At 53.1% G+C, this 22,467-nt stretch overlaps 1 protein-coding gene across 4 annotated transcripts; it reads right to left on the bottom strand.

Moving 5' to 3' along the window:
• Nucleotides 1-195: 195 nt before the first annotated feature.
• Nucleotides 196-21,554, bottom strand: LOC116923682 (histone-lysine N-methyltransferase 2D). 4 transcript variants are annotated; one of them, XM_045173832.1, is made up of 18 exons: nucleotides 21,408-21,554; nucleotides 19,912-21,186; nucleotides 19,690-19,815; nucleotides 19,389-19,609; nucleotides 19,141-19,311; nucleotides 18,144-19,059; nucleotides 17,989-18,062; nucleotides 15,342-17,917; nucleotides 15,094-15,236; nucleotides 11,459-13,534; nucleotides 11,033-11,281; nucleotides 9,966-10,850; nucleotides 8,074-9,870; nucleotides 5,841-7,997; nucleotides 1,904-5,740; nucleotides 1,523-1,825; nucleotides 925-1,437; nucleotides 196-841 (listed from the first exon to the last, which is right to left on the bottom strand). In XM_045173832.1, the coding sequence occupies exons 2-18, from the start codon at nucleotides 21,184-21,186 to the stop codon at nucleotides 752-754; spliced, it is 17,409 nt and encodes a 5,802-aa protein (XP_045029767.1). In that variant the 5' UTR covers nucleotides 21,408-21,554; the 3' UTR covers nucleotides 196-751. The 4 variants fall into 4 exon arrangements, with proteins under 4 accessions (XP_045029767.1, XP_045029768.1, XP_045029769.1 ...); XM_045173833.1 differs by having other exon boundaries at nucleotides 9,966-10,847; XM_045173834.1 differs by lacking the exon at nucleotides 11,033-11,281.
• Between the last annotated feature and the right edge of the window lie 913 nt (nucleotides 21,555-22,467).

Genomic DNA, 22,467 nt, shown 5'->3' with positions numbered 1-22,467 from the left:
GGTTAAGATGTCGGAACAGAAATGGAAAGGTAAAAAGTTTGCCGACACACGACATCGACGAAAATAGCGTCTGATCTTGTTAGCAAACAAAATTTCTTGGCAAAGAATTCATCGTTAGATCGTTATAACGTATCCGAAACTTTGCTCCACCTAAGATGGCGTGATTTAAATTAATGTTATGCAAACGAACATATGTTACCTTTTGGTTTGAATAGGTGTATAAGTGTAAAAACAATCCGTACAGATAACAAAATTATAATTGGGCGACTTGATTACTTTCATTGCAAGTTGCTCTATGAATCATTTCATCATTCTTGTGACCGACAAGGAAAAAGTCAAGGCAGAACTCATCAATCAAAAATGCAGAAAACAATGAAGGGGATGAAAGAAAACAACAATGAAATTGGGGCATGTAAAGGAGGGGGAATCAATGGCCCACGGGATTCTCAACATTTTCAGCCTTTCATTCGCCAGGCCACGAACGAACGATGCCTTTCGTAAATGTACAACACAATTAATGGGACGCTGAAAGAATTTCGCATTGGCTGCACATTCACACACAAAATGACATTCAGAGGCACACAGACACACACCCAAACATAAAACAGAAAGAGGCAATTCCATATAGTTTTTTGTACATTACCATTGCACACGAGACTAAATACAAAGTGAAAAAAAAAAACAAACAAATATTTATACTTTTTTTGTTGTTGAAAACAAGGCCAGTCCCATCATTTTAAATTTTGGTTGATTAGTTCATCCATTTGCGACAACTGGGGGCGCCGCAAAGGCACGGAATCTTGTGGTCGTCTTCAATGTCAAACTTGTAGTCGTACGAGAGCTGGAAATGAAAACAAGAATAAAATCATTTCGCTCTCGATTGGTGCTGTTCAACAAAAAGAAAAAGAAATCAAAGAAACTGACCTCTTCGCCTCGTGATATTCTGCGACTGGCAAAGATAATGATCCTCAAATCCCTTTCGACTTCGACGGCCTCGGCGACGCAATTTGGTCCGCACGAATGGTTGATGTAGCGAGCCAAACCGCCACAAAGAGTGGCGTCGATGACCCGCTGCTCGTCCAATCTGAACATGTAAATGCCCCGATTGGCCGCCTCGTATCTCTTCTCTCGGCATTCGGCCAATTCGGCACGGATCATTTCGCCAATGTATTCGATCACCATCGTGTGTTTTTCTATGTCCCGGGCGGCGTAGAGGCCCAGCCCTTGGATTTTGGAGCGGGCCAAGTAGATGTTGTGACGCCATTCTTGTTTCATCTTCTTGTACTGTGAACTCTTTGAATGAACAAATTGCTTCGAGTAGGGACCGGGCAAATCAACCATCACCAAACCGCTAGACAAACTGTTGGAGTAGCTGCCGCTGCCGCCGCCGCCGGATGATGACGCTGACGTATTGCTTGATGACCGCGACGTGCCCGTCTGTTTGTTTTTTTTTGTGTTTTATTCGACAAACAAAAGCAGAGTTGAAATAAAAGTAAAGAACCGGAGAGAAAACAAAATATACCGTTCGTTGGGCATGAAATCGTTTGACATGCGTTCGCAGTTTGGGCTCAGAACGGGCAGATCCAGTCGGATTGACAGCCAACGGCAGTTCCAACAACGGGTTCCTTCCGTATTTGAAATTGTAATCCGTTAACGATTCAATGCCGGGCAATGACTCGAGCACGCGGACAATGGCCGGCTCGGTCAGTCCAAAGAGATCCTCGCCGTTGAGGAACTGAGGGAAAAGACGGACGACACCTTCCTGTCGTCGCATTTCTTCAATGGCGCCTAGAATCTGTTGCCAAACGCCTTGACACGTCCAATCCTAACGTAACAATCAAAAGGAAAAGTCAAACATTTTCAATGGGTCGACGTTAAAAAGCAAAAAAATGGCGCCATTTACCTTGAAGAAAAGGTCGGGCAGATGGGGCCGATCGGGTTCTTGAACAACGACGTTGAATTGCGGCCGTCCTTCGCAGTCCTCTATGGAGCAAAGGTATCGGCATCGCTTGTGTATCTGTCGGGGCGACCAATAGAAACGCACCACCTGATATCCGATGGGGTAAATGCAATTGGGTGAATGGAAAGCGGCCAACTGGTGGGGCAACAACTGGCCGACCGACAGGAACGTCAACGATCCGACGCGCAACAGGTAACTCTGCTCGCCCGCGTCCAGCTGACTGAGCGGGCCGGCCACTCCGCCGCTATGCATGACAGTCGCTACCTGTCGGTTCTCGTCGCGGTTGATGTAGACCCGTCGAAAGACGGACAAGGTCGTCAACTGCTCCTCCTTGATGTCGACCACCGAGGTGGAGCTCGTGCTGGAACACTTGGGCAAGTGCTGCGAGCAGTAGACGGACTTGTTTTTGAGGAAGACGCAGCCTTCCTTGACGGCGCATCCCAGATGGAAGACGGACGAGCAACGCAGTTTGAAACATTTGACGCTGGCGCCGTTTCGGCCGCAATGGACGCACGTTTGAGTGAGGCTCTGCTTCAGGGCCGTGTCCACGTTCATCAAGGCGCCGTTGACCATCTCGAAGACTTCTTCGTGCCACAGGGCGCAGTTCAAGTGAACCCAACGATCCACGTCGAAATTGATGAGGCGGGCGGGACCATCCGAGACTCCGTCACCTTGGCCGTAACAGAACAAGCACTGGCGTTTGTCTGTGGCCTTGTCGGCCGCCGGTCGGATGCAAATGGCTGCGCGGTACAGCATCTCCGTCAGCTCATTCTCCGTCATCTTCTTCGTCGTCTGACTGCCCGGCTGCTGCTGCTGCTGCTGTTGCTGCTTCCTGGCCAGCTGCTGCTGGAAACCGGGCGACCAGCTGCGATAACGGAGGCCTTTCCATTTGGGAGTGACAGCGACGGCTGCAACAAGAGGCTGGGCGGCTTGAGCTTGAACTGGAACGACGACGACGGCGGCGGCAGCGGCGGCGGCCGCCACCACACTCGCCGCAGCCGCGCTGGCCGCCGTGTGGCTGTGACTGGACACACCAGAGTCGTGCACTTGCCCTTGGCCGCTGCTACTGATGTGCGCCACGACGGCGTTGGCTTCTTTGGCTTCGATGGCCGACGGCCGGGCGTTGTGGGCCACGGCGAATTGAACAAAACAAGCCGAACTGCAGAAATGGTAATCTTCTTCTTCTCCATCGGCATCGTTTGCATCTGCAATTGTTGTTGTTGTTGTTGTTGTTGTTGTCGTTGTCAATTTTTGGGGGTCGGCGCTGCTGTCAAGGCCGGCCGAGAAGAGCTGGGCCTTTTTGGTGATTTTGTTGCTGTTGCCCAAAATGACGACATCGCAATGACGGCAGAATTTGGCAGTTCCGTTCAGAATCGATTGGATATCGACCGGCGCTCCTTCCTTCCCGTCTTTGCCTTTGAAACGATAGAGGCCAAGGCGTTGCGACGGGCCAGGCGGACCTCCGCCTCCACCACCACCACCACCACCACCACCAGGGGCGCTGGCATTGGGTCGTTCCACGATGCGATAATCGGTGGGAGGGGGTACTCGCAAGAGAGCGGCTAGCCGGCAAAGGACTTGGTTGACATCTTCGGCTGCCGACGCATTCAACGTCAACGTCACCGTCACGTTGGTGCTGTCTCGCAGCGGAAGGCCGGACCCACCGGCCAGACTAAACGCCGAAGCAGCGAAACTGCTCGTCTTGCCCGACTGGATGCTATTGTTGTTGCTCGGTTGGTTCTCAGTGTCCAGGCAAATGAGTTCCTTCTTCAACGGCGCAGAAGGTGGAGCAGCTGAAGCTGATGGGACGGGTGGTTGGGCCGCCACTTGAGCTGGAGGCGTCGGACGGATGGGCACGGGGGCGCAGACAATGATGGGGATATCGGGTGAGTTGCAATAACTACTGCGCCTGGAGGACGAGTCTTCTGGACTTTTGCAGTTCTGTTGCCTGTTGTCCGATGTCGAATCCATGGCCAAATCGATGAACCGCAGGCCCGGAAAACGGACGATCGGTTCCGGCATGACACATTCGGGCGACGACGAGCTGACCACCGTGTCCGGCGTGTCGGCTCCATCGCCTCTGCCACCTAGGACGTTGCTGTTGTTGTTGTTGTTGTTGTTGTTGTTGTTGTTGCCGCTTTCCAGCAAAATGGAACAACTGGAACTGCTGCGGCTGTTTCGCGATGGATAATCGTCGGGGTGACGCGACGACGGATCCCAACGAGGCCACGCGAATTCCTGATGGTAGAAACCTCTTTGATTGCTGCTGTTCGCAACAGATGGCGCCAGCGGGACAACGTTGGCTGCAGGAGCTACGGCTACCGGTTCAATGTCGCCAAACGGACGCGTGTTGTAATAATCGGAAACGCCAGGCAGCAAGGCCGATCCGTACGACCCTTTGAGCAGCCCGTTGCGATCGATTTTGGCCGCTGCGCTCGAGTAGTTGTTGTTGCCCACGTGGCTTTGGATCCTGGAGGCGAAGGGCGTCAGGTCACCGGCGCCAAAGACGGACGTCCCCGTCGAAGAGACGCAGCCTCGTCCTAGTTGAGGCTCTTGGACGGTCAGCGGCGGCAAAGCGGTGCGGATTTGGGTCATGACCGACTCGATAAATGCGTCGTAATCGACAATCTCCTCGTATTTCGAGCCTTTGCGGCTCCTCTTCTTGGCCGAGGGATTGGGCGTCAACGGGACGGCGACGCTGCTGGACGATCCGGTTGGAGTCAGTGGAGCCGATCCAGGCGTATTGGCATTGGCCGAATGACCAGCGACGGCCACCGGCACCGCTGCGGCTGCCAAAGTTGCAGGGGTTGTTGAATTGCTGCTCGGGGCGTTGGCAGCCGGAACCGTGACACCCAACACGCTCATTGCAGCCGCATTGGCGGAGGAATCTGGTTTGTTATTAGCGACGCTTTGTCTCCGCTTCTGTTGATATTGGCGTCGCTTCATTTTGCGGATTTCCTCGCTCGTCGCGGTGGTTGTCATCGTCGTCGTTGTTGTTGTTGTTGTTGTTGTTGTTAATGAGGTGATGGTCGTCTGCAATCGGTTGGCGGGTGGCTGTTGCTGTTCCGTTTGCATCTCTGATGTAGACAAGGCAGTCACGGAATCCATGGAATGTTCGCTTTCCTCTTGTTCGACTTTGACTCCGGGGGTTGCAGATGGAGCCGCCTGTTCTGCCAGTACCACCACTTCCTGTTTCACAACAACCACCTGTCGTTGCTGTTGCTGTTGCTGTTGCTGCTGTTGGCCGACGACGGGGGCTCTGACCATCAGACTAGCAGGCCGGGATGGGTTCGGCTGCTGCTGATGTTGATGTTGACTGGGCGTTGGCGGCTGAGGGACGCGCGAAACCATCTGGGCCATTTGAGATGGTGGAATTTGAGCTACAGCCAACGATGATGGTGTGATGGGTTGAGCCAGCTGGGAGGCCAAGGATGTGGCCGCCCCGAAAAGCGAACGCGACGCCGAAGATGTCGGTGCTGTCGTTCCCTGCGACGAACTGACTGGAACGCCGCCACCTAATGCGCCCATCGCGTAATTGGTCGCTGAACTGGACGACGAGACGGGCACTTTGCTTGGTGTCAACGGTTTGGCCAGCAAACCCATCAACGAGGTCGGCTTTGTTGAACTATTGGCCGACGTCGTCGTCGTCGACGCATTGCTAGTCGTCGAAGATACGCTGGACGACGCAGATGACGACGTCATGGCGGACGAAGTTGCGGCCGCCGCGGCTGCAGCCGCCGCAGCCGCAGATCCTTGCAGCAACTGCTTCAATAAGGCGTTCTATATGTGCAACAAAAATAACAAATGAATGAAGTGAATGAAACATTTGGGGCAGTAGACAATTGAACATCATGCCAAAACAAACGCAACATGCGTTCACCTGTTGTTGTTGCTGGACGAGAAGCGGATTGCTTTCTTCGGCAGGTGCAGACTCGCATGGAGGTGCCGCAACTTGTTCCTCGTCCCCCTTTTCCTGTTTGACGACAACCTGAGTTTGTTGTTGCGCTTGAGGAGCGACTTTCTGCTGATGGACAGGCACGGGAGCGTTGTGATGCGGCGCAGACGTTGGGTTCAACGTCAACGTGGGCAGCGGACGTTGACCGACGTTCAGAGGCGATGACAAACGATTGGCCACGGGAGCTCGGACTAGAATAGACGTCGGAACAGAAACGGTGCGCACCGACGTCATCGGTACGGACGCCATCGACATCGTCGGCGCAACAGGATGCGACTGAGTGACGCCGGAAGCGGATGGGTTCGTGATAGGAACAGCTGATAAGGTGACGGTGGTCACCGTCGTCGCGCCCGTCGAACTCGATGACTTTGGTATGAGGGTCTTCAGTGAGACTTTGGAGGCCAGCGTCACGGCTACTGGAACCGATACGGTAGCAACAACGGCGGGAGATGGCGTCGCGATCGGCGTTGATATCGGCGGAGGAACCACCACGACGACAGCAGTTTCAACCGGAGTCGCTTTGGATGATTCCTGCTTTACCTCCGGCGCGTGCGCGTTTCGATTGACGTCCTCAACGGCAGCCTTTGATTCGTTTACATCTACACTGCAGGGCAGTAGTGGATCTGCCACTGATGCCGCACTCGGGCCGGCTTCGACGGATGACTCTGCCCCTACATTATCTGATGCGGCTAAAGGCGATGAAGGAACTGCTGCTCTAATCAGTTCGGCCGTTTCATCCCGACGAGGAGCTAGCGGTGGGGTTAGAGTGACAACTTGAACCGCATTTATCAAAGGGTCGGCAGATCCTTCCACGTTCGATCCTGTACTAGACCCAGACAACTTTGACGACGTGCTGCTGTCCGTCCTCTCCTCTGACTTGATTGGATCTTGAACGCACGCCCCTCCCGTCCCACTCTCCGCCAAATGTCCTACTGGCCGCATCTCTCCCGGCGCCTGTTGCTCCGACTTGATCAGCTGGTCGGTGGCCGACGCGGCCACATTCGCTTCGTTCGCAACGGCGGTGGAAGACGATGGATCCATTGGCGTGTCGGAAACGATTGGCTGTTCAACTTCATTCAGTGGAGGTATTTCAACGCCTTCTGCCGGAGTGCCTGTGCAATTCATGTTGACTGCCGGTGCCTGTTGCGTCTTTTCTGCTTCCGGTACAACAACGACGAGTGGATGAGGAGATAGGGGACCATCGGTGCCACCTCCTTTTAAACCAATTTTGGGGAAACCAAATGAATCGAATTCCAACCAGCAAGGCGCTACGTTCATGGAACCAATTCCTCCACCTCCACCTCCACCTCCACTGGCTGACGGATCAGAAGAATCGCCTGTCTGATTCGCTGGCGCAGGTTGTTGCTGTTGCGGTTGAGGTGCCGGACTGGGAAGAGGAGACGGGGCAACGCTGCCGCCAGACGAATCAACCGACAGCTGTTGCTGGATGGTGACCGGAGTTCCAGGGCCTCGAGGTCTCATAGTCGGATTGTAATTGCTGTTGTTTCCGCCGTAAACCTGCTGCTGCATGGGCTGGTGATGCTGTTGTTGTTGCTGTTGTTGCTGTTGGATGCTGTACTGCTGCTGTTGCATCGGTTGTGCATTGTTGCCATACGTCTGTTGCTGTGGCTGGAAATGTCCCTGTGGTGGTTGTGGTTGTTGTTGCTGTTGCTGTTGCTGGTGGTTCAATTGGCCCTGGACAGCTTGTTGGTGCATCTGATGCTGCGCAGGTGGTTGCTGTTGTTGCAGTTGCTGCATACTAAACTGTTGTTGCTGCATCAACTGTTGTTGTCTCTGCATTTGCATTTGCGCCTGTTGTTGATTGACTTTCATCGGCTGCTGTTGCTGCATGGCCTGCATGTTGGGTTGCATCGGCGCGTGTTGTTGTTGCTGAATCTGGGCCGCCTGGTGCTGCAGTGCCGACGCCATGGGGAAACGCTGTCGGATCATCATCACCGGCTCGCCTCCCGATACCTGAACTGGGCCGCCCTGTTGTTGTTGTTGTTGGAGGACAACATTAGCAGGTCGAACGAAACGCTGCTGATTCACCATTTGTTGCTGTTGGCCAGGTTGTTGCATCACCTTCCAATCGCACGTTTCAATTGAAATTACAAATCAATAAATAATAGATCATCGTTTTTCATCAAGTAAAACCAACCATGTGCTGCTGTTGTTGTTGCTGCATATTGCCGGCAGGCCTCTGCATCATCACTTGGCCAGGTCCGCCTTGTTGCTGCATCTGTTGATGTTGTTGCTGCATCATCTGATCAACATATTGCTGCTGTTGCTGAATGGGCTGGCGAATCATGACGACTGGACCTGGATGGCCCATCATCCGAACCCCTCCACCTGCCACGTTCTGCTGCACATTTTGCATCTGCTGCTGTTGCTGTTGTTGTTGCGGCGAAGGTAAGCGGGGAGGGTGCGACTGAGGGGAGGTCAAACGCATCACCATTCCACCTGGACCTTGTCCAGTACCAACGACATTAGGATTATGTCCAGGCTGTCCCATCACGCTCACTGGCTGCGGCGAAGCCATCGGCCCGGGACTGAACGGGCTGTTGAGAGCCACGACGTCGTTGTTCTCCGAGTGTTGAGACAGAGGAGTTCCAACTTGCTGCTGGCCCATGCCCCGAGGCGACGAAGAAGACATTTGCATTTGGACTTGTTGGTTGACTGGACCGGCGTTGCCAACAGACGCCGTGTGAGGTGAAGGCATAGGGCTAGGTTGTTGCTGTTGTTGTTGCCCGGCTCCACCGGGTGTCATGGGACCGGGCGTCATAGGGCCCCCGCCACCTATGGACCCGTGAGGTGAATGGCTCATCATCAACGACGGTGAGGGCGATGGTGCCGGCATTGGACGTTGCTGCTGCTGCTGTTGTTGTTGTTGTTGTTGCTGCTGCTGCCCCTGGCTGGCAACCCTACTAGGCATTTGCATCTGGGGACTGGGCGACGGTTGAGGCGTCGTCATCATTTGCGCTGGACTGGCCACTTGGTGGATCATCCGGGGACTCTGAACTGGCCCACCACTGCTCGACCCTGCCACTTGGGGACTGGATGGGCACATGGGTGAGCCATGAGGGTGCTGCTGCTGTTGTTGTTGTTGTTGCTGCTGCTGTTGTTGTTGCTGTTGCCGGATTTGTTGAAACTGGGCTTGCTGGCCAACAACAATGTTGCGGTTGGGTTGCATCATCATCTGTTGGCCGGGCTGTTGCATTCCTTGCACCATGTGCGGATGATTTTGCTGGTGCTGCTGGGCAGGGTGAGGCGAGGCAGCATTCGGTCCGCCAAGATGTTGCTGTTGCGGACTCATCATGACCATCACGTTGTTGTTGTTGTTGGCCGGTTGCTGCTGCTGCTGCTGCATCATCTGACCATGAATTTGAGGGTGGACGTGTTGTGGGGTCATCGGCGGACGCAACGGACCCGTCATGCCCATGTGGCCAACGGGCGAGAGGAGCGGATGAGGCGATTGGGGAGTACCCGATCTGCCCCCGCCAACAACCATAGCTCCTCCTCCTGCACCCCTCGGGCTGGCTTGTTGCACATGTTGCTGCTGGCCTTGTTGCTGGATCTGCAGGTGCAGCTGCTGCGGCTGGCCAAAGGCGGCGAAACTGGCCGAGGCCTCGGGTACGGCCAGAGGCGACGGTGGGGCAGGGAGTTGTTGCTGGCCTTGCTGACCAGCTGCCGCTGCGCCGACGACACCTTGCCGCTTCTGCTGTTTGGTGCGAAAGTCTTGCAGAAGCATCGTGTGCTGCCTGGCTTGTCGGCGGACCTGATCCAGCTGCTTCTGCAGCCCTTGCTGTTCGGTTGTGATGCGCTCCAGTTCACCCGCATCCGCGTCGTTCAGTTCTTGGTTGTTTTTGCGCAACTGCCTCTGCCGGCTGTTGAGCGACTTGCGCTGTTTCCTCAGCTTGCTCACTTCCGTTTCGTAATAGACTTGGTGTTGGCGGATCTGCAGAGCAAAGAAGAAGAAGAAGAGCAAAAAAAAATTAGATTTCATTGATCAATTGGTGAATGACGTTGAAGAAAAAATCGATTGAAACGTACGAGATGCTGTTGCTGGACAAGCCACTGGTCGTACGCCAGTTGCTGTTGTCGTTCCGCCTCGTTGGTAACGTTCTCCGACGGAGCGGCCATGGCCGCAAGCAGAGGAGGAGGCAATGGAGGCCGGGCCGTCGGCGTAGAGGCATTCGATTGGGACTGCAGGAGAGCCGGATGAAGTCCTGGATCGGCTGGAGGGATCGAGGCCGAACCAGGCGATCGTTGCTGATGCACGTGCCACTGTTGTTGTTGCTGCTGTTGTTGCTGAATGGGCGGCCCACCAGCACGAATAAATGGCGGCTGTTGCTGGTTGACCATGTGCGGATGGACCGATTGGAAATTGCCCTGCGGCCTGTGCATCTGCATCGCTTGTTGTTGTTGTTGTTGTTGCATCTGCTGGTGTTGAACGACATTGGGAGCGTGAGGATGCTGGAAAATTTGTTGCTGTTGATGTTGCGGGTGCTGGACTTGGCCCGGGTGGACATGAATGTGCTGCTGGTGCTGGTGGTGCTGGTGGTGCAGGTGGTGCTGGTGGTGGTGCTGCTGCTGCTGTTGTTGTTGTTGCGGCTGTTGCATGAGATGAGGATGAACGGAAGCTGGAGGCGATAGCGAGACGGACGGACCGCCGGCCAGCACATCGGCTTTCAATTTCTCAAAATCCGTATCGGAGAGGAAGGGTTTCTCGGGGGTGGATCCGATAGGAGCCGAACCGATTCCCGTTCCAAATGGCATTCCGCCACCTACTGGCGATTGTTGCTGATGGTGCTGCTGCTGATGATGGTGGTGTTGGTGGTGTTGTTGTTGTTGGTGTTGTTGGTGTTGCAAGTTCTGCCTCTGCAATTCCCGCTTTTCCTGTTCTAGCAAATCTTCCAGCAAAAGGGGCTGTTCCTGCTAAGACAACAATAATTGGGCGCATTGGACAGATGTGCGAATTGAGGGACACGATACGATGCCGAAACGAAAGAAAACGGACAACTAAAAATTGAACAAAAATCAAAAGGTATCGAAACGGAAGGGAAGAGGCAGAGAAGGACACCCGACCACAGCAAAGCCAAAGATATGAGGCTCCTCACCTGTAGGAGCAAAGATCGTCTTTGTTGTTGTTGTTGTTGCTGCTGCTGTTGCAGTTGCTGATGGTGGTGAAAGCCGGTCGGAAGAGAAGGAGCTGGCGAAGGTGGAGCAAGAGATGGTGGTGGTGGTGGAGGAGGAGGAGGTGAGACCAAATAGACGGGACTGCTCATTCCATTAGGAGAACAACCATGGACAACAACGCCGCCATTACCGACACCAACACCGGGACGGACCACACAACCGTAGCCCAGCTGTAGGACGCACGAGAACGAAGAGATACGAGAGGGGTTTTTTTTCCAAAAAAAAAAAGGAAACGGAAAGAAAGGGGAAGACGGAAAGAGGAAAATGTTGAAGGATTTCTTATCTTTTGTTATGGCCGTTTTCTTTTCTTTTCAGAAAGACGAAATGAAGGAAGACAATCGACTTACCTGTGCGCTTGACGGAGCTCTAGGAGTCCCAGGATAAGGAGGCGGCGGGCCACGATAGGGCGGCGGAGGTTGAGCTGCTTGTTGCGGATAGCCAGAAACACCAGCGAACGGTTGTTGTTGCGGCGGCGGCGGCGGCTGCTGCATTGCAGACCCAGGAGGGCCGATCGGCTCGTGCCCTTGCAAGTGATGTCGATGAAGCTGGACATTGTGTTGCTGTTGCTCGGCTTCCGCTTTCAACTGCTGTTGCTTCTTCTGTTCCGTCAGTTCGAGCAGTTTGGCCTGGAACTCGTTCATATCTTGCGCCACTTTGGCCGCTTTCTCTTCCTCCTCCTTCTTGCGACGAGACAACTCGTCGGGCGTCAGCTCCTCGTTGGACACTCGTTGACTAGGGGTCCCCTCATCTCCAGTTGCGGCCGTCGATGTGGCGTCCAACTCACCTGGATCGGCGTACTCCAAAATGTTGAAATCGCTGGGACTGTCGCTGCCAGCGCCACCGTTGGCAGCCGAGGATGAGGACCGATGGCCTGCGTGATCGTCTTGCCCTCCCCCTCCGCCCATGACGTCGTCCATGGCGTCGTGCAGTTCGGGATCGGCGTATTCGAGAATGTTGAAATCGTTGCCCAGGCCGAGCAGCTCGTCGTCGTCGACGCAGCCCAGGCCGAGATCACCAAAGTCGTCGTCAGCCGGATCGTGTTGCTGATGATGATGGAGATTGTGATTCTGGGACTCGGTGGCGGCCAAGACGGCCACGGCGCAAGGCGTCGGTGCCTCTTCGTGAATCATTTCGACTTTCATGGGCAGCTGCTGTTGCTGCTGTTGCTGCTGCTGCATGAGCGGCTGTTGTTGTTGTGGTTGGGTCTGCATGTGTTGAGGTTGTTGTTCTTGCTGCATCGCCATTGGATGGAGACTGGACTGCATCGGCTGTTGTTGTTGTGGCTGCATGACAGCACCTGGGTACATTTGCCGTATGCCCCCCGCGTGTACGTGTTGCTGCATATCTTGCTGTTGTTGTTGCGGATGAAGTTGTTGCTGGTGAACTGGACCAACAGGACGTTGCATTTGTTGTTGTTGTTGATGCTGTTGCTGCATCAGCATCATTCTCATCCGGGGATCGGCTAAATGAGCCTGGACAAGGTGCTGCTGTTGCGATGGAGCGACTACTTGAATCGGTTGGCGGAATTCGGCCGAACCGGGTTGGAATCCCCGTGGCCTGACTTGTTGCTGCTGTTGTTGTTGTTGCTGCATTTGCATTTGCATTTGCATGTGCTGCTGCTGGGGCGACATCATGCGGGGAGATCCTTGCATTGGTTGTTGCTGTTGTTGCAAGACTGGCCCCTGGGAGGCGGCTCCATTGGGTCCGGCGGCAGCTGGAGGCAGCGGATAACGAAATTGGGGCCTTTGTTGCTGTTGCTGTTGTTGTTGTTGTTGCATGGCAAAGTGCTGCTGCTGCGCGGGGCCTGCATTCATAATGACGCCGTCGTCTTCTCTTTTGATGTTCTCCGACTTGATGAAGTGCGCCGGTTGTGGACGATGTTGTGGCTGTTGCTGCAACTGTTGACGCTGAAGCAAATCGCGAAGTTGCGGCCTCGATGGATCGACACCGCCAGCGACGGCAGTCGAAGCGTCAACGACTTCTGCTCCATCTGGCGCGACGGCCACGACAGCTGCCACAATCGATTGTTGTTGGTGTACCGGTGACGCATTTGCCGGACCGCGGAGCATAAACACCTGACCGGCGGGCACATTGACGGGTTCGCCGGGCGCTCGGACGCGCGACACTTGAATCGGGGTGGCAAAACTACCTCCCAATTGCTGCTGATTGGACATAGCAGGTTGTTGTTGTTGTTGTTGCTGCTGCTGCTGCTGCTGTTGGTGGTGTGCGATGGCTTCCGGTTGGCCCGATGGTATCGCCATGGAACCAGTAGCGACTGGGACGTGCCCGCCAAGAGCAACAATCTGAGCTCCATTGACCAATCGCTGTTGCTGTTGTTGTTGCTGCCTCTGTTTCCATTGACGCTCCTGTTCCGTTTCGACAACTCCACGACGAGGACTGGCGATCACTGGTTTCTCCATTTCCTTTGCCACACAAACAACGTCCAGAAATGAAAAAAGGGGGAAAAAAACACACAAAAAAACGTTAAAATTGAAATGGCAAAAATTGAGAACAAAATTCAAATGAAAAAGAAAAAGAAAAAAAAAAACGAAACCAAAATCCAAACTAGAAACAATAAAAAAACGACGCAACAACAACAATCGGTCGATGGGTTTTTACGTATCCAAAAAACCATAAATAAATGAAGAAAAAAAGAAGAGTCCATCCACAAGATATCCACGATGTCGATGGAAGAATAATAAAATAAATAACAATCAACTGATTTCCGAAACCGCCGATGAACAAGTCCGGGGAAATTGCGTAACCAACGACACGAAGATGATGATGATGACGAAAGACATGCATCGATGACTCAATTGCTCCACTCATGCGGATGCGAAGCAGGAAGCAAGTAAACAAAGAAAAAACGAGTAAACAAAACCAACAAAAAAACAAACACGAAATGATAGGGGGTCCGACAAAAATTCCATCGAGAGGTCATTCCAAAACATCCGCATTCCACAGGAATTGCATGGATCATATAGGCCTACGAATATTGATATACTGATCCCATTACAGCTGGAAGGTGACGATGGAGCTGGAGCTGCTGCTGTTGTTGTTGGAGAGCCGCTGGATGATGAGGGAGGTAGTGCTGAAGTAGGGCCAGGTGGGCCTGCTGCTGTTGAGGCTGGTGCAGTGGCAGCAACGCAGCCTGCGGACCGCAACTAGGACCAGAAGAGATGAGATTCGCATGCTGGACATGCTGGCCGCTGTTGCTTGGGGCGTTGCCGATAGACGGAAGAGTCCGCATTATCTCTGATGGCGTCAGGACTCGAATTCCATGCAATTCCACACTACTCCCACCGACAGCGGTCCGACCAATGGTGGGCGCCTCATCTTTCTCGACGGCCGCCTCTTCTTCAGCCAACTGCATCGACGATGGCTTTGTCCCGGCTGTCGTCGTCATCAGCGTCGACGACGAAGACGAGCTGAAACAGCAACTCATTGGAGCCATTGAATCGGCCACCGTCGCAACGGAAGTGGCCCGTTGGCCGCCGTTCAGCGACGGGTTGGCACACCCCGCCAACTGTTCGCTGGAACCGTTGGACGAATTGGATGGCGACGGCAATTCGGCCCCAGACGGACCAGGCGATGCAGCAGCAGAAGAGGACGACGACGACGATGAAATGTTGCGCTGCTGCGTTGGTGTCGCAGCATCGCCGGTCGACTGCCAGGCAGGCGGCCAAACGGGAAAGGCAAAAGGGAAAAACAAACGCCACCCGACACCGACAGGGAAAAGAGACGGACACGAGACGACAGGTCAAATCAAACGTTTGAGAGTAAGGCGTTTCATCAGCTGGACGATCCCATTTGCGCCAACGAACCCAACCCAAACCCCCCGCATTTGGAAATTGGCGCTGCGCGGAATGGCGCCGAATGATCTCAGCTCCCCAGATCCCAACCGACACACACACACACACACACACAATGGCTGCTGTTGTAGCATTATTGGTAGAGACAATCGATTAGCCATCGGCCTTACCTGCTGCGTTTGTTGTTGGTGGTGCGTCTTTTGGAGACGGACGGCAGCCCGGTTTTCGCGCGCTTTTTGCAGGAACGGCGCCTTCTTGTCGGCCGGCAAGGAACGCCAGATTTTTGCGATCTGTTTCCACCTCTCCGTCCAAGCTAAGGTTAAAAATGACATACAATCATTTCATGAGATTTATTTTGTTTTTAAATTAATAAATCAAATCAAATTTAAAAAAAAAAAAATTCAATTTCTATTGTTACCGGGAAAGTCTCGTTTCAACTCTGGGTGATTGGTGTTGGCAAAAAGGACGGCCGAAATGGTGGCAGACAAGCCCAACGCTTCGTCCGCCTCCCATTTGAGTGCATTCCTCTGATTGGCCGTGGCTCCAGGACCGCCGCCATCTCGGTCTTGAAGATCAGCGGAACCTCCATGAGGATCGCCGCCAGCCATACCTCCTACATTACCACCCGATGAAGACGGCCAGGGGCTCGGCGGAGGTTCAGAGAAGGCCGGACTAAACCCTGGACTGGAACTGTATTCGGAAAAGTAGGGAGAGCAAGGCGGGGGTAGTTGCGCTTGCTGCGGCGGCGGCTGCGGCTGCTGCTGTTGCGCTTGGATGTTGGTATTGGGCGAAGCCGTCCCTTGCTGGGAATGCTGCTGGGACAAAGCTCTGACTAGAGCCGCAGGGCCACCGCTACCAACCGGAGGCATCAGGGCACCTGTGCTGCTGCTGCTATTTAAATTGAGACCCGCAGACATGGAATGTTGTTCTTGTGGCTGTTGCTGCTGCTGTTGTTGTTGTTGTTGCTGCTGCTGGACTGGGGCCATCTGAGAGAAGTCTGCCGATTGCGATTCTTGCGATTCGTCCGTCAAAACTCCCTTGAAAATATCTTCGACATCCTTGCTGTCCATGTTGGGCAAGCCGCCGACTTCGATCGTCTCCAGATTGAGGTGATCGTTCAGCAAAATGTCGGACAACTCGTCGTTCTGATGCGCTTCTTGCAGCTGACTGGACACTTGGGCGTGTCTCGGCGAGTCTTCTTCCAATTCCAGCGCGTGATGATGATCGGAATGGACGCTGTCATCAACATTGCATCCGACATCCGTTTCCTTCATGATGGAATCCACCAGGTCGTCGGAATCGGCCAGCAGATCGCCGGCCAGAGGTAAAATATCTTTGAGGGCTTCCTCTTCTTCTTCCTCGTCATGATCGGCTGGCACGTCTAGCCGATCGTCGTTGTTCGCTTCAGGTTTGACGGCAACGTTGACTTGGCTGGCAGGGACCGGCCGCCCAGCTGGAACGGTCGGGAAAACATCGGAAGGCCGCCTGTGCATCTGCGGCGATGATTGGACAGTTGCGACGGCGTTCGCCGGCTGCTGTGGCACCAGTCCGGCCATGGCAACCGGGGTAGGTCGCCTCTCCAAGTCGGCCACTTCTTCCTTCGACAGGTAAATGATGGATGGGTTTTTGACAGCTGGAATGGCGACGTCATCTGTTGGCTCAGAGTCGCTGCCACTGGCCCTGGCCGTTTGCGAATCATTGGCCGACATCAGCGAGTCACTCAGGAAGGAATTGCAATTGCTTGCGTTGGTCGGTTTGAGGAGGAGATCGCGGCCGAAAAAGGCTTCCTGTAGATAGGCCGGATACGTTTCGACCAACTTGTTTTTGGCCTTTCGCCTTTGCGGCTTCCGTTTGGGTTTGTTGGCCGCCTCGGCCGCTGCCAGATCAACGGCTGCCGCTACGAGCGCCGCTGTCGTTGGCTGCGTTTGCGATGGCGTCGCGCCCACCTCTTTCAGCTGCTGCAACGTCACCTCCGCCGTGTTGTAATTGTCCATGGCGTCTTCCTCCTTGTCTTTGACGCGCGCCCACGGTCGGCGCACTTGGAACCCGCCAATGCCCAGTTTCTGCAGGTTCCGTTGGCGCTTCTTGCGCAAAATCAGCGCCCCGTTGTCGCCGTGCACGATGGCGTAGCCGTCGGGGACGTCGGGCATCCGTCCATCCTCCCGCGGCGTCAAGACTGTGCCGTCCTTGAAGAGCGGGTCGAGTCCGTCCGGACCGTCGGGCTGAACCTCGTCGGCGGCGTCCGATTCGAGCGACTTCTTGTTGCGACACCGGCGACGTGGCTGGTCCAGCTGCAACGATCGCAAGTGGTTCATTCCGCCCTCCGACAACGATACGCCGTCGACTAGAAACTGGCCGGAAGCCGACGATTTGGGCCGGATGTTGTTGGAGGATGACCCATTCAGCAGCGACCCGGCCGATTCGTGGATGCCAGCAACGGGACTAGGTGGCGGACTGGCTGACGACGATTGCCTATGTTGTCGGCTGCCAGCCTGGCTAGAAGAGGCTTGTGCTGGCATCGACGAAGGCGGTGCCAACGCCAACGCGACGGCGGAAGCATTAGAGGGGTGAAGATGGGGCGGCTGCTGATCGGCCGGACGGCACAACATGCAAGTGTATCCATCCTCTGCGCAGAATTCCGCCTCTCGCTCGTTGCGGATCAGGTCGCAGGCGGCGTGGAGCCATTGGGAGCACTGCTGGCACTGAATAATCAGCTCGCCTTCATTGTACGACGAGGAACACGACGGGCACTGGCGCATGGAGGCGCAAGGTCCGCAGAGCGAGCCGTTCGTCTGGTGAGTCCAACTGGCGTTGACGCCCGGCTCGTTGGACCCGCATACTTGGCAGACGGCGCACCATTTGCACTTCCAATTGCCCTGCGGAACGTAGTCCAGCGGTGGCTCCATGCAATAAATGTGGTAGGAAATGTCACACTCGTCGCACAGCAACAGACGGGCCTCGTCGTGTCGTTCGCCACAGCCCTCGCAAACCGTACTGTTAAACGATGGATGGGTGGCTTCATTAATACTCCACTTCCACAATACAAGAAATGAAAGGTGACTCACCAGTCCAGGCAACGCCATCCCTTTTGCAAAATGACTTTGGTAACCTTGACGTTGGCGCAGAACGGATGATAGCACTGAACAGAAAGAATTCAAAACATTGATATTAAGGTTGCATTTTGATATATAATTAAGAGGCGGACGATGTGTGCAATTACCTGGCCGCACTGGGCGCAAGAAATGAGACGGCCTTCCTGATCCAGGCCAAAAGAGCCGCACATGGCGCAGGCATCTTGTTCCACCACGAAACTGTCAGTCGACGAACAGAGAATCAACTTGTTTTCCAGACACGGTTCTCCTTCGACGCCAGTTCCCACCGTCGTCGAGACGTTGACTGTTCCAGTGGTGCCACCACCGGCACTGCCACTTGCGCTACTCGTCCCATCCGCTGGTCGTTGTAGCCCTACTCCTGGGGCGCCGAACACGCCCCGCATCTTTGGTTTGGGTCCTCTTTTCCGTCCGAAATCCGCCATCTTGTTGGCCTTCCGGTTATAGGCAGCGCTACCCCCACTGCCGGATCCAGCAGCTCCGAAAGACGAGGCTTTTCCCGATCCCTTCGGCCGCCCACCGGCTCCTCCACCCCCTCCGCTGGTCGAAGTCGTTCCCGCCATTCGTTTGCGCGCAATTTTGCCAGCAGATTGTTGCTGCTGCTGCTGCTGCTGCTGCTGCTGCTGGGACGCCATGACCTTCTGGCCAGCTCGAATGGCTAAAGGTTTCGTCTCTTCCGTTTGCATTTGCTGTTGTTGCAAAACTTCGTCCACGAAAATGGGGGTGCCGGGTGCGTCAACATCAAACAACGGAGGCTGCTGCATCAGCTGTTGCGATTGATCCTGACCAACAGACCCAGGATTGGCATCTGACGATGTGGCATCCATGTCCATACTCGGTTTCGGATTCGGTATCGGAGACGACACCTTGCACGGGGGGCAGAGGTACTCGTAATCCGGATGCATGTCTTTTTTGCGCTGGACAAGCCCCCGATCGGCTTCCGGATCGCATCCGGAATGAACGTATTTTCGACACCGTTGACATTGGCTCATCTCTCGCTGAGAATGGCGATACGCCTTACCGCACCTGTTTAACCATAAAGAGAAAATGAATTAGATCAGAAAACGAACTGATTGAAGTGGTGCTCCGCAATGTTGAGTCACTAACAATGGACAACAGACGCCCTTATTTCTCTGCTGGTAGCAGGAATCGCAGACGGTGAAACAGGCGTGCCAACGGGAAGAAGGACCCGATCCGGGTGTTCTCGATCCGCAATCGCCACAGACGCGACAGTTTTTGCATTTCCAGCCCAGTTTCGGAATGTTGGAAATCAATGGCCTGTTCAAAAAAATTCCAGAAAATAGAATTCAAAAGATATCAAAACCCCTGGGGAAGGGTTAAAAAAGGTTTAGTACCGGACGCAGGACGGATGATAATTCTTGTCGCAGGTGTCACAAACGAGCATTTTGGTACGATCAGTCACCGCCTCAGTTCCAGTTCCTTGTTGCGTCGCCGGAGTCCTGCAGGTGACGCAAACCTTGCACTCGTTACACTGCCAAGCCGTTCGCACTCCTGGGCCTACCGCAAGCCCAACGCATGAGCCGTGGTAGTGTTTGCCGCAAGTGACGCAAAATAGCTAACCCAACCCAAATCCAAAGCCGCAATTTCAATGTCCATAACTAGAAACATCACACGAGTAAGATTTTTATCGTTTACCTGATTGGCCACGTTGGAACGCGAGCTGCAAATGCCACAGTTTGCGTCTGAGGGTCCAGCAACAATCGACCCTTGATGCACATGATCCGGGCAATGTAATGTTCTTGTTTTAGCGTTTAAAAAGGCCTAAATGGGTCGTGTTATAAGCACATAATCAATTTACGGTGGGGTTTTGGATTTCATTCTGAATACGAATCGCGGGGGGGGGGGATAAAAACTTACCCCACAGCTGACGGCGCAGGGGAAATGGAAAGATTTTTGGCAGCCACTACCCCCAGTTGTCGTGTGTTGACAGGAAAGCGAAGCTCCGAAAGAGCCGCACGAATGGCATCGTAGAGAAGCAGCACGAATGAGAGCGGAATCCGCTCCGGCCACTTCAGGCCAGCTGTTGCCGGAACAAACAGACACAATACTCTGCCCAGGATTGGCTTCATCGTCGTTGACCACTTTGACGCCTTTCGACCAAATGGCGCACATCCGGTGGGCATAAAAGTAGCCGCAAGGCTCGACGATGGCCAGCAAATCCGGCTCCTCCGTGTAACCCACGGCGTTCAACTCTTCCTGCAGTTCAGAACGAAACGATTGTGACGCGTCAAACGATGACGTTCGGCGACCTTTCAACGCTAGACGCGGTTTTTTAATGCTGGATGGTTGCCCAGCTGCAGCCACATGATTGCTAGGGCCACTACCAACCGAGCCAGGACCCGACGACGTTTTGGTGTTGACCGCTCCAGCATTGGCAGCCAGCGATTGGAGACGCTCTTCGCTGTGTAACGTGCTCTGACGTAAACTTTCAAAATCCGATCCCACTTCCAGCCTAAGCATTTCGCCTTGTCCAAGCTGGCTGCGTTCGCCCAAATTGCAAAACGCGCACACTTTGCCTGGCCATGTTTCTTCAATCAATTCCACTTCACTGTCTCCTCCTCCGGTTGACCCATTGGCTCCAGGATCAGATGCTAAATCCACCGCAGAATCAGAAGAGTGCATCAGCGAGCCTCCAGGAATCTCTGTGCTGGCAGTCTCTCTGGTGGGTGATTGTAATAATACAGGCACCTCTTCCAAAGCTTTTTTCAAGCCTTTCACTGATCCACCAAACACTGATGTCATTCCACTGTTGCTTAAATGTTTTAACTTTACACTTGGATTCTTTCTTTGCGTCAACACTCTTCCTACACCACTGAGATCTGTTTTCATGGGTCTCCCAACAACATTATTCTTCTTCAGATTAAGTGAACCACTGCCAAGGACTCCAAAGCTTGTTGACACAGTGTGGATTGGGAGTCTCACGGTGACATTGGAAGCCCCACTGGATGTATCCTCCGCCAAAACTACATTGCTTCCCCATAATTTGGACAGCGCTTGGTTCGCAGCTTGGCTCGCAGTTTGATTCACAGTGTTTATCGATGATGCTCTTGATAGTTGGGCTGTGCTGTCCAATGTTAACATGGATTCAAGGAGGGATGAACCTGGTTTGGTGACTTCTTCTCCAGGGTCCATCTAAATAAATTGAAATGAATACAAAAACGAAAAAAAACAAAGAAAAATTGCATTAGTTTAACACTCAATAACCCCCGTTTGGTGGCGGCAGAGCCTATACTTCCAAGGCGGGAGAAAGATGGGCGTCCTTGAATCCAAAAGCCCCCAACTAAACATCATCACAACGTATCCCCAAGAACATATACGATACCATAAACTCTTATACTATTTGAATAACATACCTTTCCGAATGATTATCGGCTAGCCGGTGTTGATTTCAACTTGGAAGCATCCTAATATTGTTTCGGAATCCACGACACAATATGAAATCGACGGGATACGGACGCCATATTGTTTGGCTATGGCGTTCCATAAAGCGTTCCGATATGTGCCTCATAGATGGACCCATGAACGAAGCCCTCGACCACTGCACCATGACTGCTGCACAATGGACTTGGTCAATGAGCGGGAAAGTAGAAACTTTATGTTTTGAACGCGTATCTTTGATTTCTAGTCTTTTTTAATCCTTACTGTTGTCACATACATGGCACGTGTTGATGTATCACAATGGGTAGAATTAAATATATTAGGTTACGTGATACATTACTTCACCGCCATGGATTTTTACAGTGTAAAATAGACTTTATCCATGTTTTTAAACAAACGGTTAACGGAAAATATTTAATTTGTTTAATTCATATAAAAATAGATACGATTGGGTATGCCCTGATATTAGGTGTATGTTAGAATAACCAAATTCTTTAAAATAATCATGACGTACTAGAAAAGACGACATCCTCTTCCCGTTGATCAATCGGTATTGAAAAGATGGTACGTAAAATTAGCGCACATATTTTCACTTTTATTCCGCTAAGTGATTCTTCCGTGTGCAAGAATGTTCAAGTTAGATCAAACAAGTGAGAAAGCACCGTAATCATTAATCATCGAGCTGCCTGTGTACGATCGTATCGGTCGGTAGGATACGCAGTAAAGGCTGAGTCAGCCAAAATCACGTAGTGAATTCCATTCTGCATTTAAAATTCAGTACATGATGGCTGGAGTTGGTGTATTGAAAAATGTTGACGGATATCGTGCACAACTGGCAAATTGAAACAGTATTTACAGCCCACGCAGTAACCAACGAGCCACTTTTGCAAGCAACTACCAAACATTGACTGCAGCAATAGTCTATGACTTTGTAATCTATGACTCTGGTCTATGTGTGAATTTTCAGCCACTATTTTGCCAACCGATAATACGTTTCGAATGTCTTTTTCTTCTTGATTTATACCTCCTATGTTT

Source organism: Daphnia magna, linkage group LG5 (assembly GCF_020631705.1).
Source record: "Daphnia magna isolate NIES linkage group LG5, ASM2063170v1.1, whole genome shotgun sequence".
NCBI lineage: Eukaryota > Metazoa > Arthropoda > Branchiopoda > Diplostraca > Daphniidae > Daphnia > Daphnia magna.
Note: the sequence above shows the minus strand (reverse complement) of the source record. Positions and strands in the feature narration are given on the sequence as shown.

Coding starts and splice junctions, on each gene's coding strand:
- LOC116923682 (XM_045173832.1), bottom strand. CDS start 21,186: ATGGACCCTGGAGAAGAAGTCACCAAACCAGGTTCATCCCTCCTTGAA. Junction 5,741..5,840: donor TCGTCCAGCAACAACAACAG/GTGAACGCATGT, acceptor TTGCACATATAG/AACGCCTTATTGAAGCAGTT. Junction 1,438..1,522: donor GATTTCATGCCCAACGAACG/GTATATTTTGTT, acceptor AAAAACAAACAG/ACGGGCACGTCGCGGTCATC.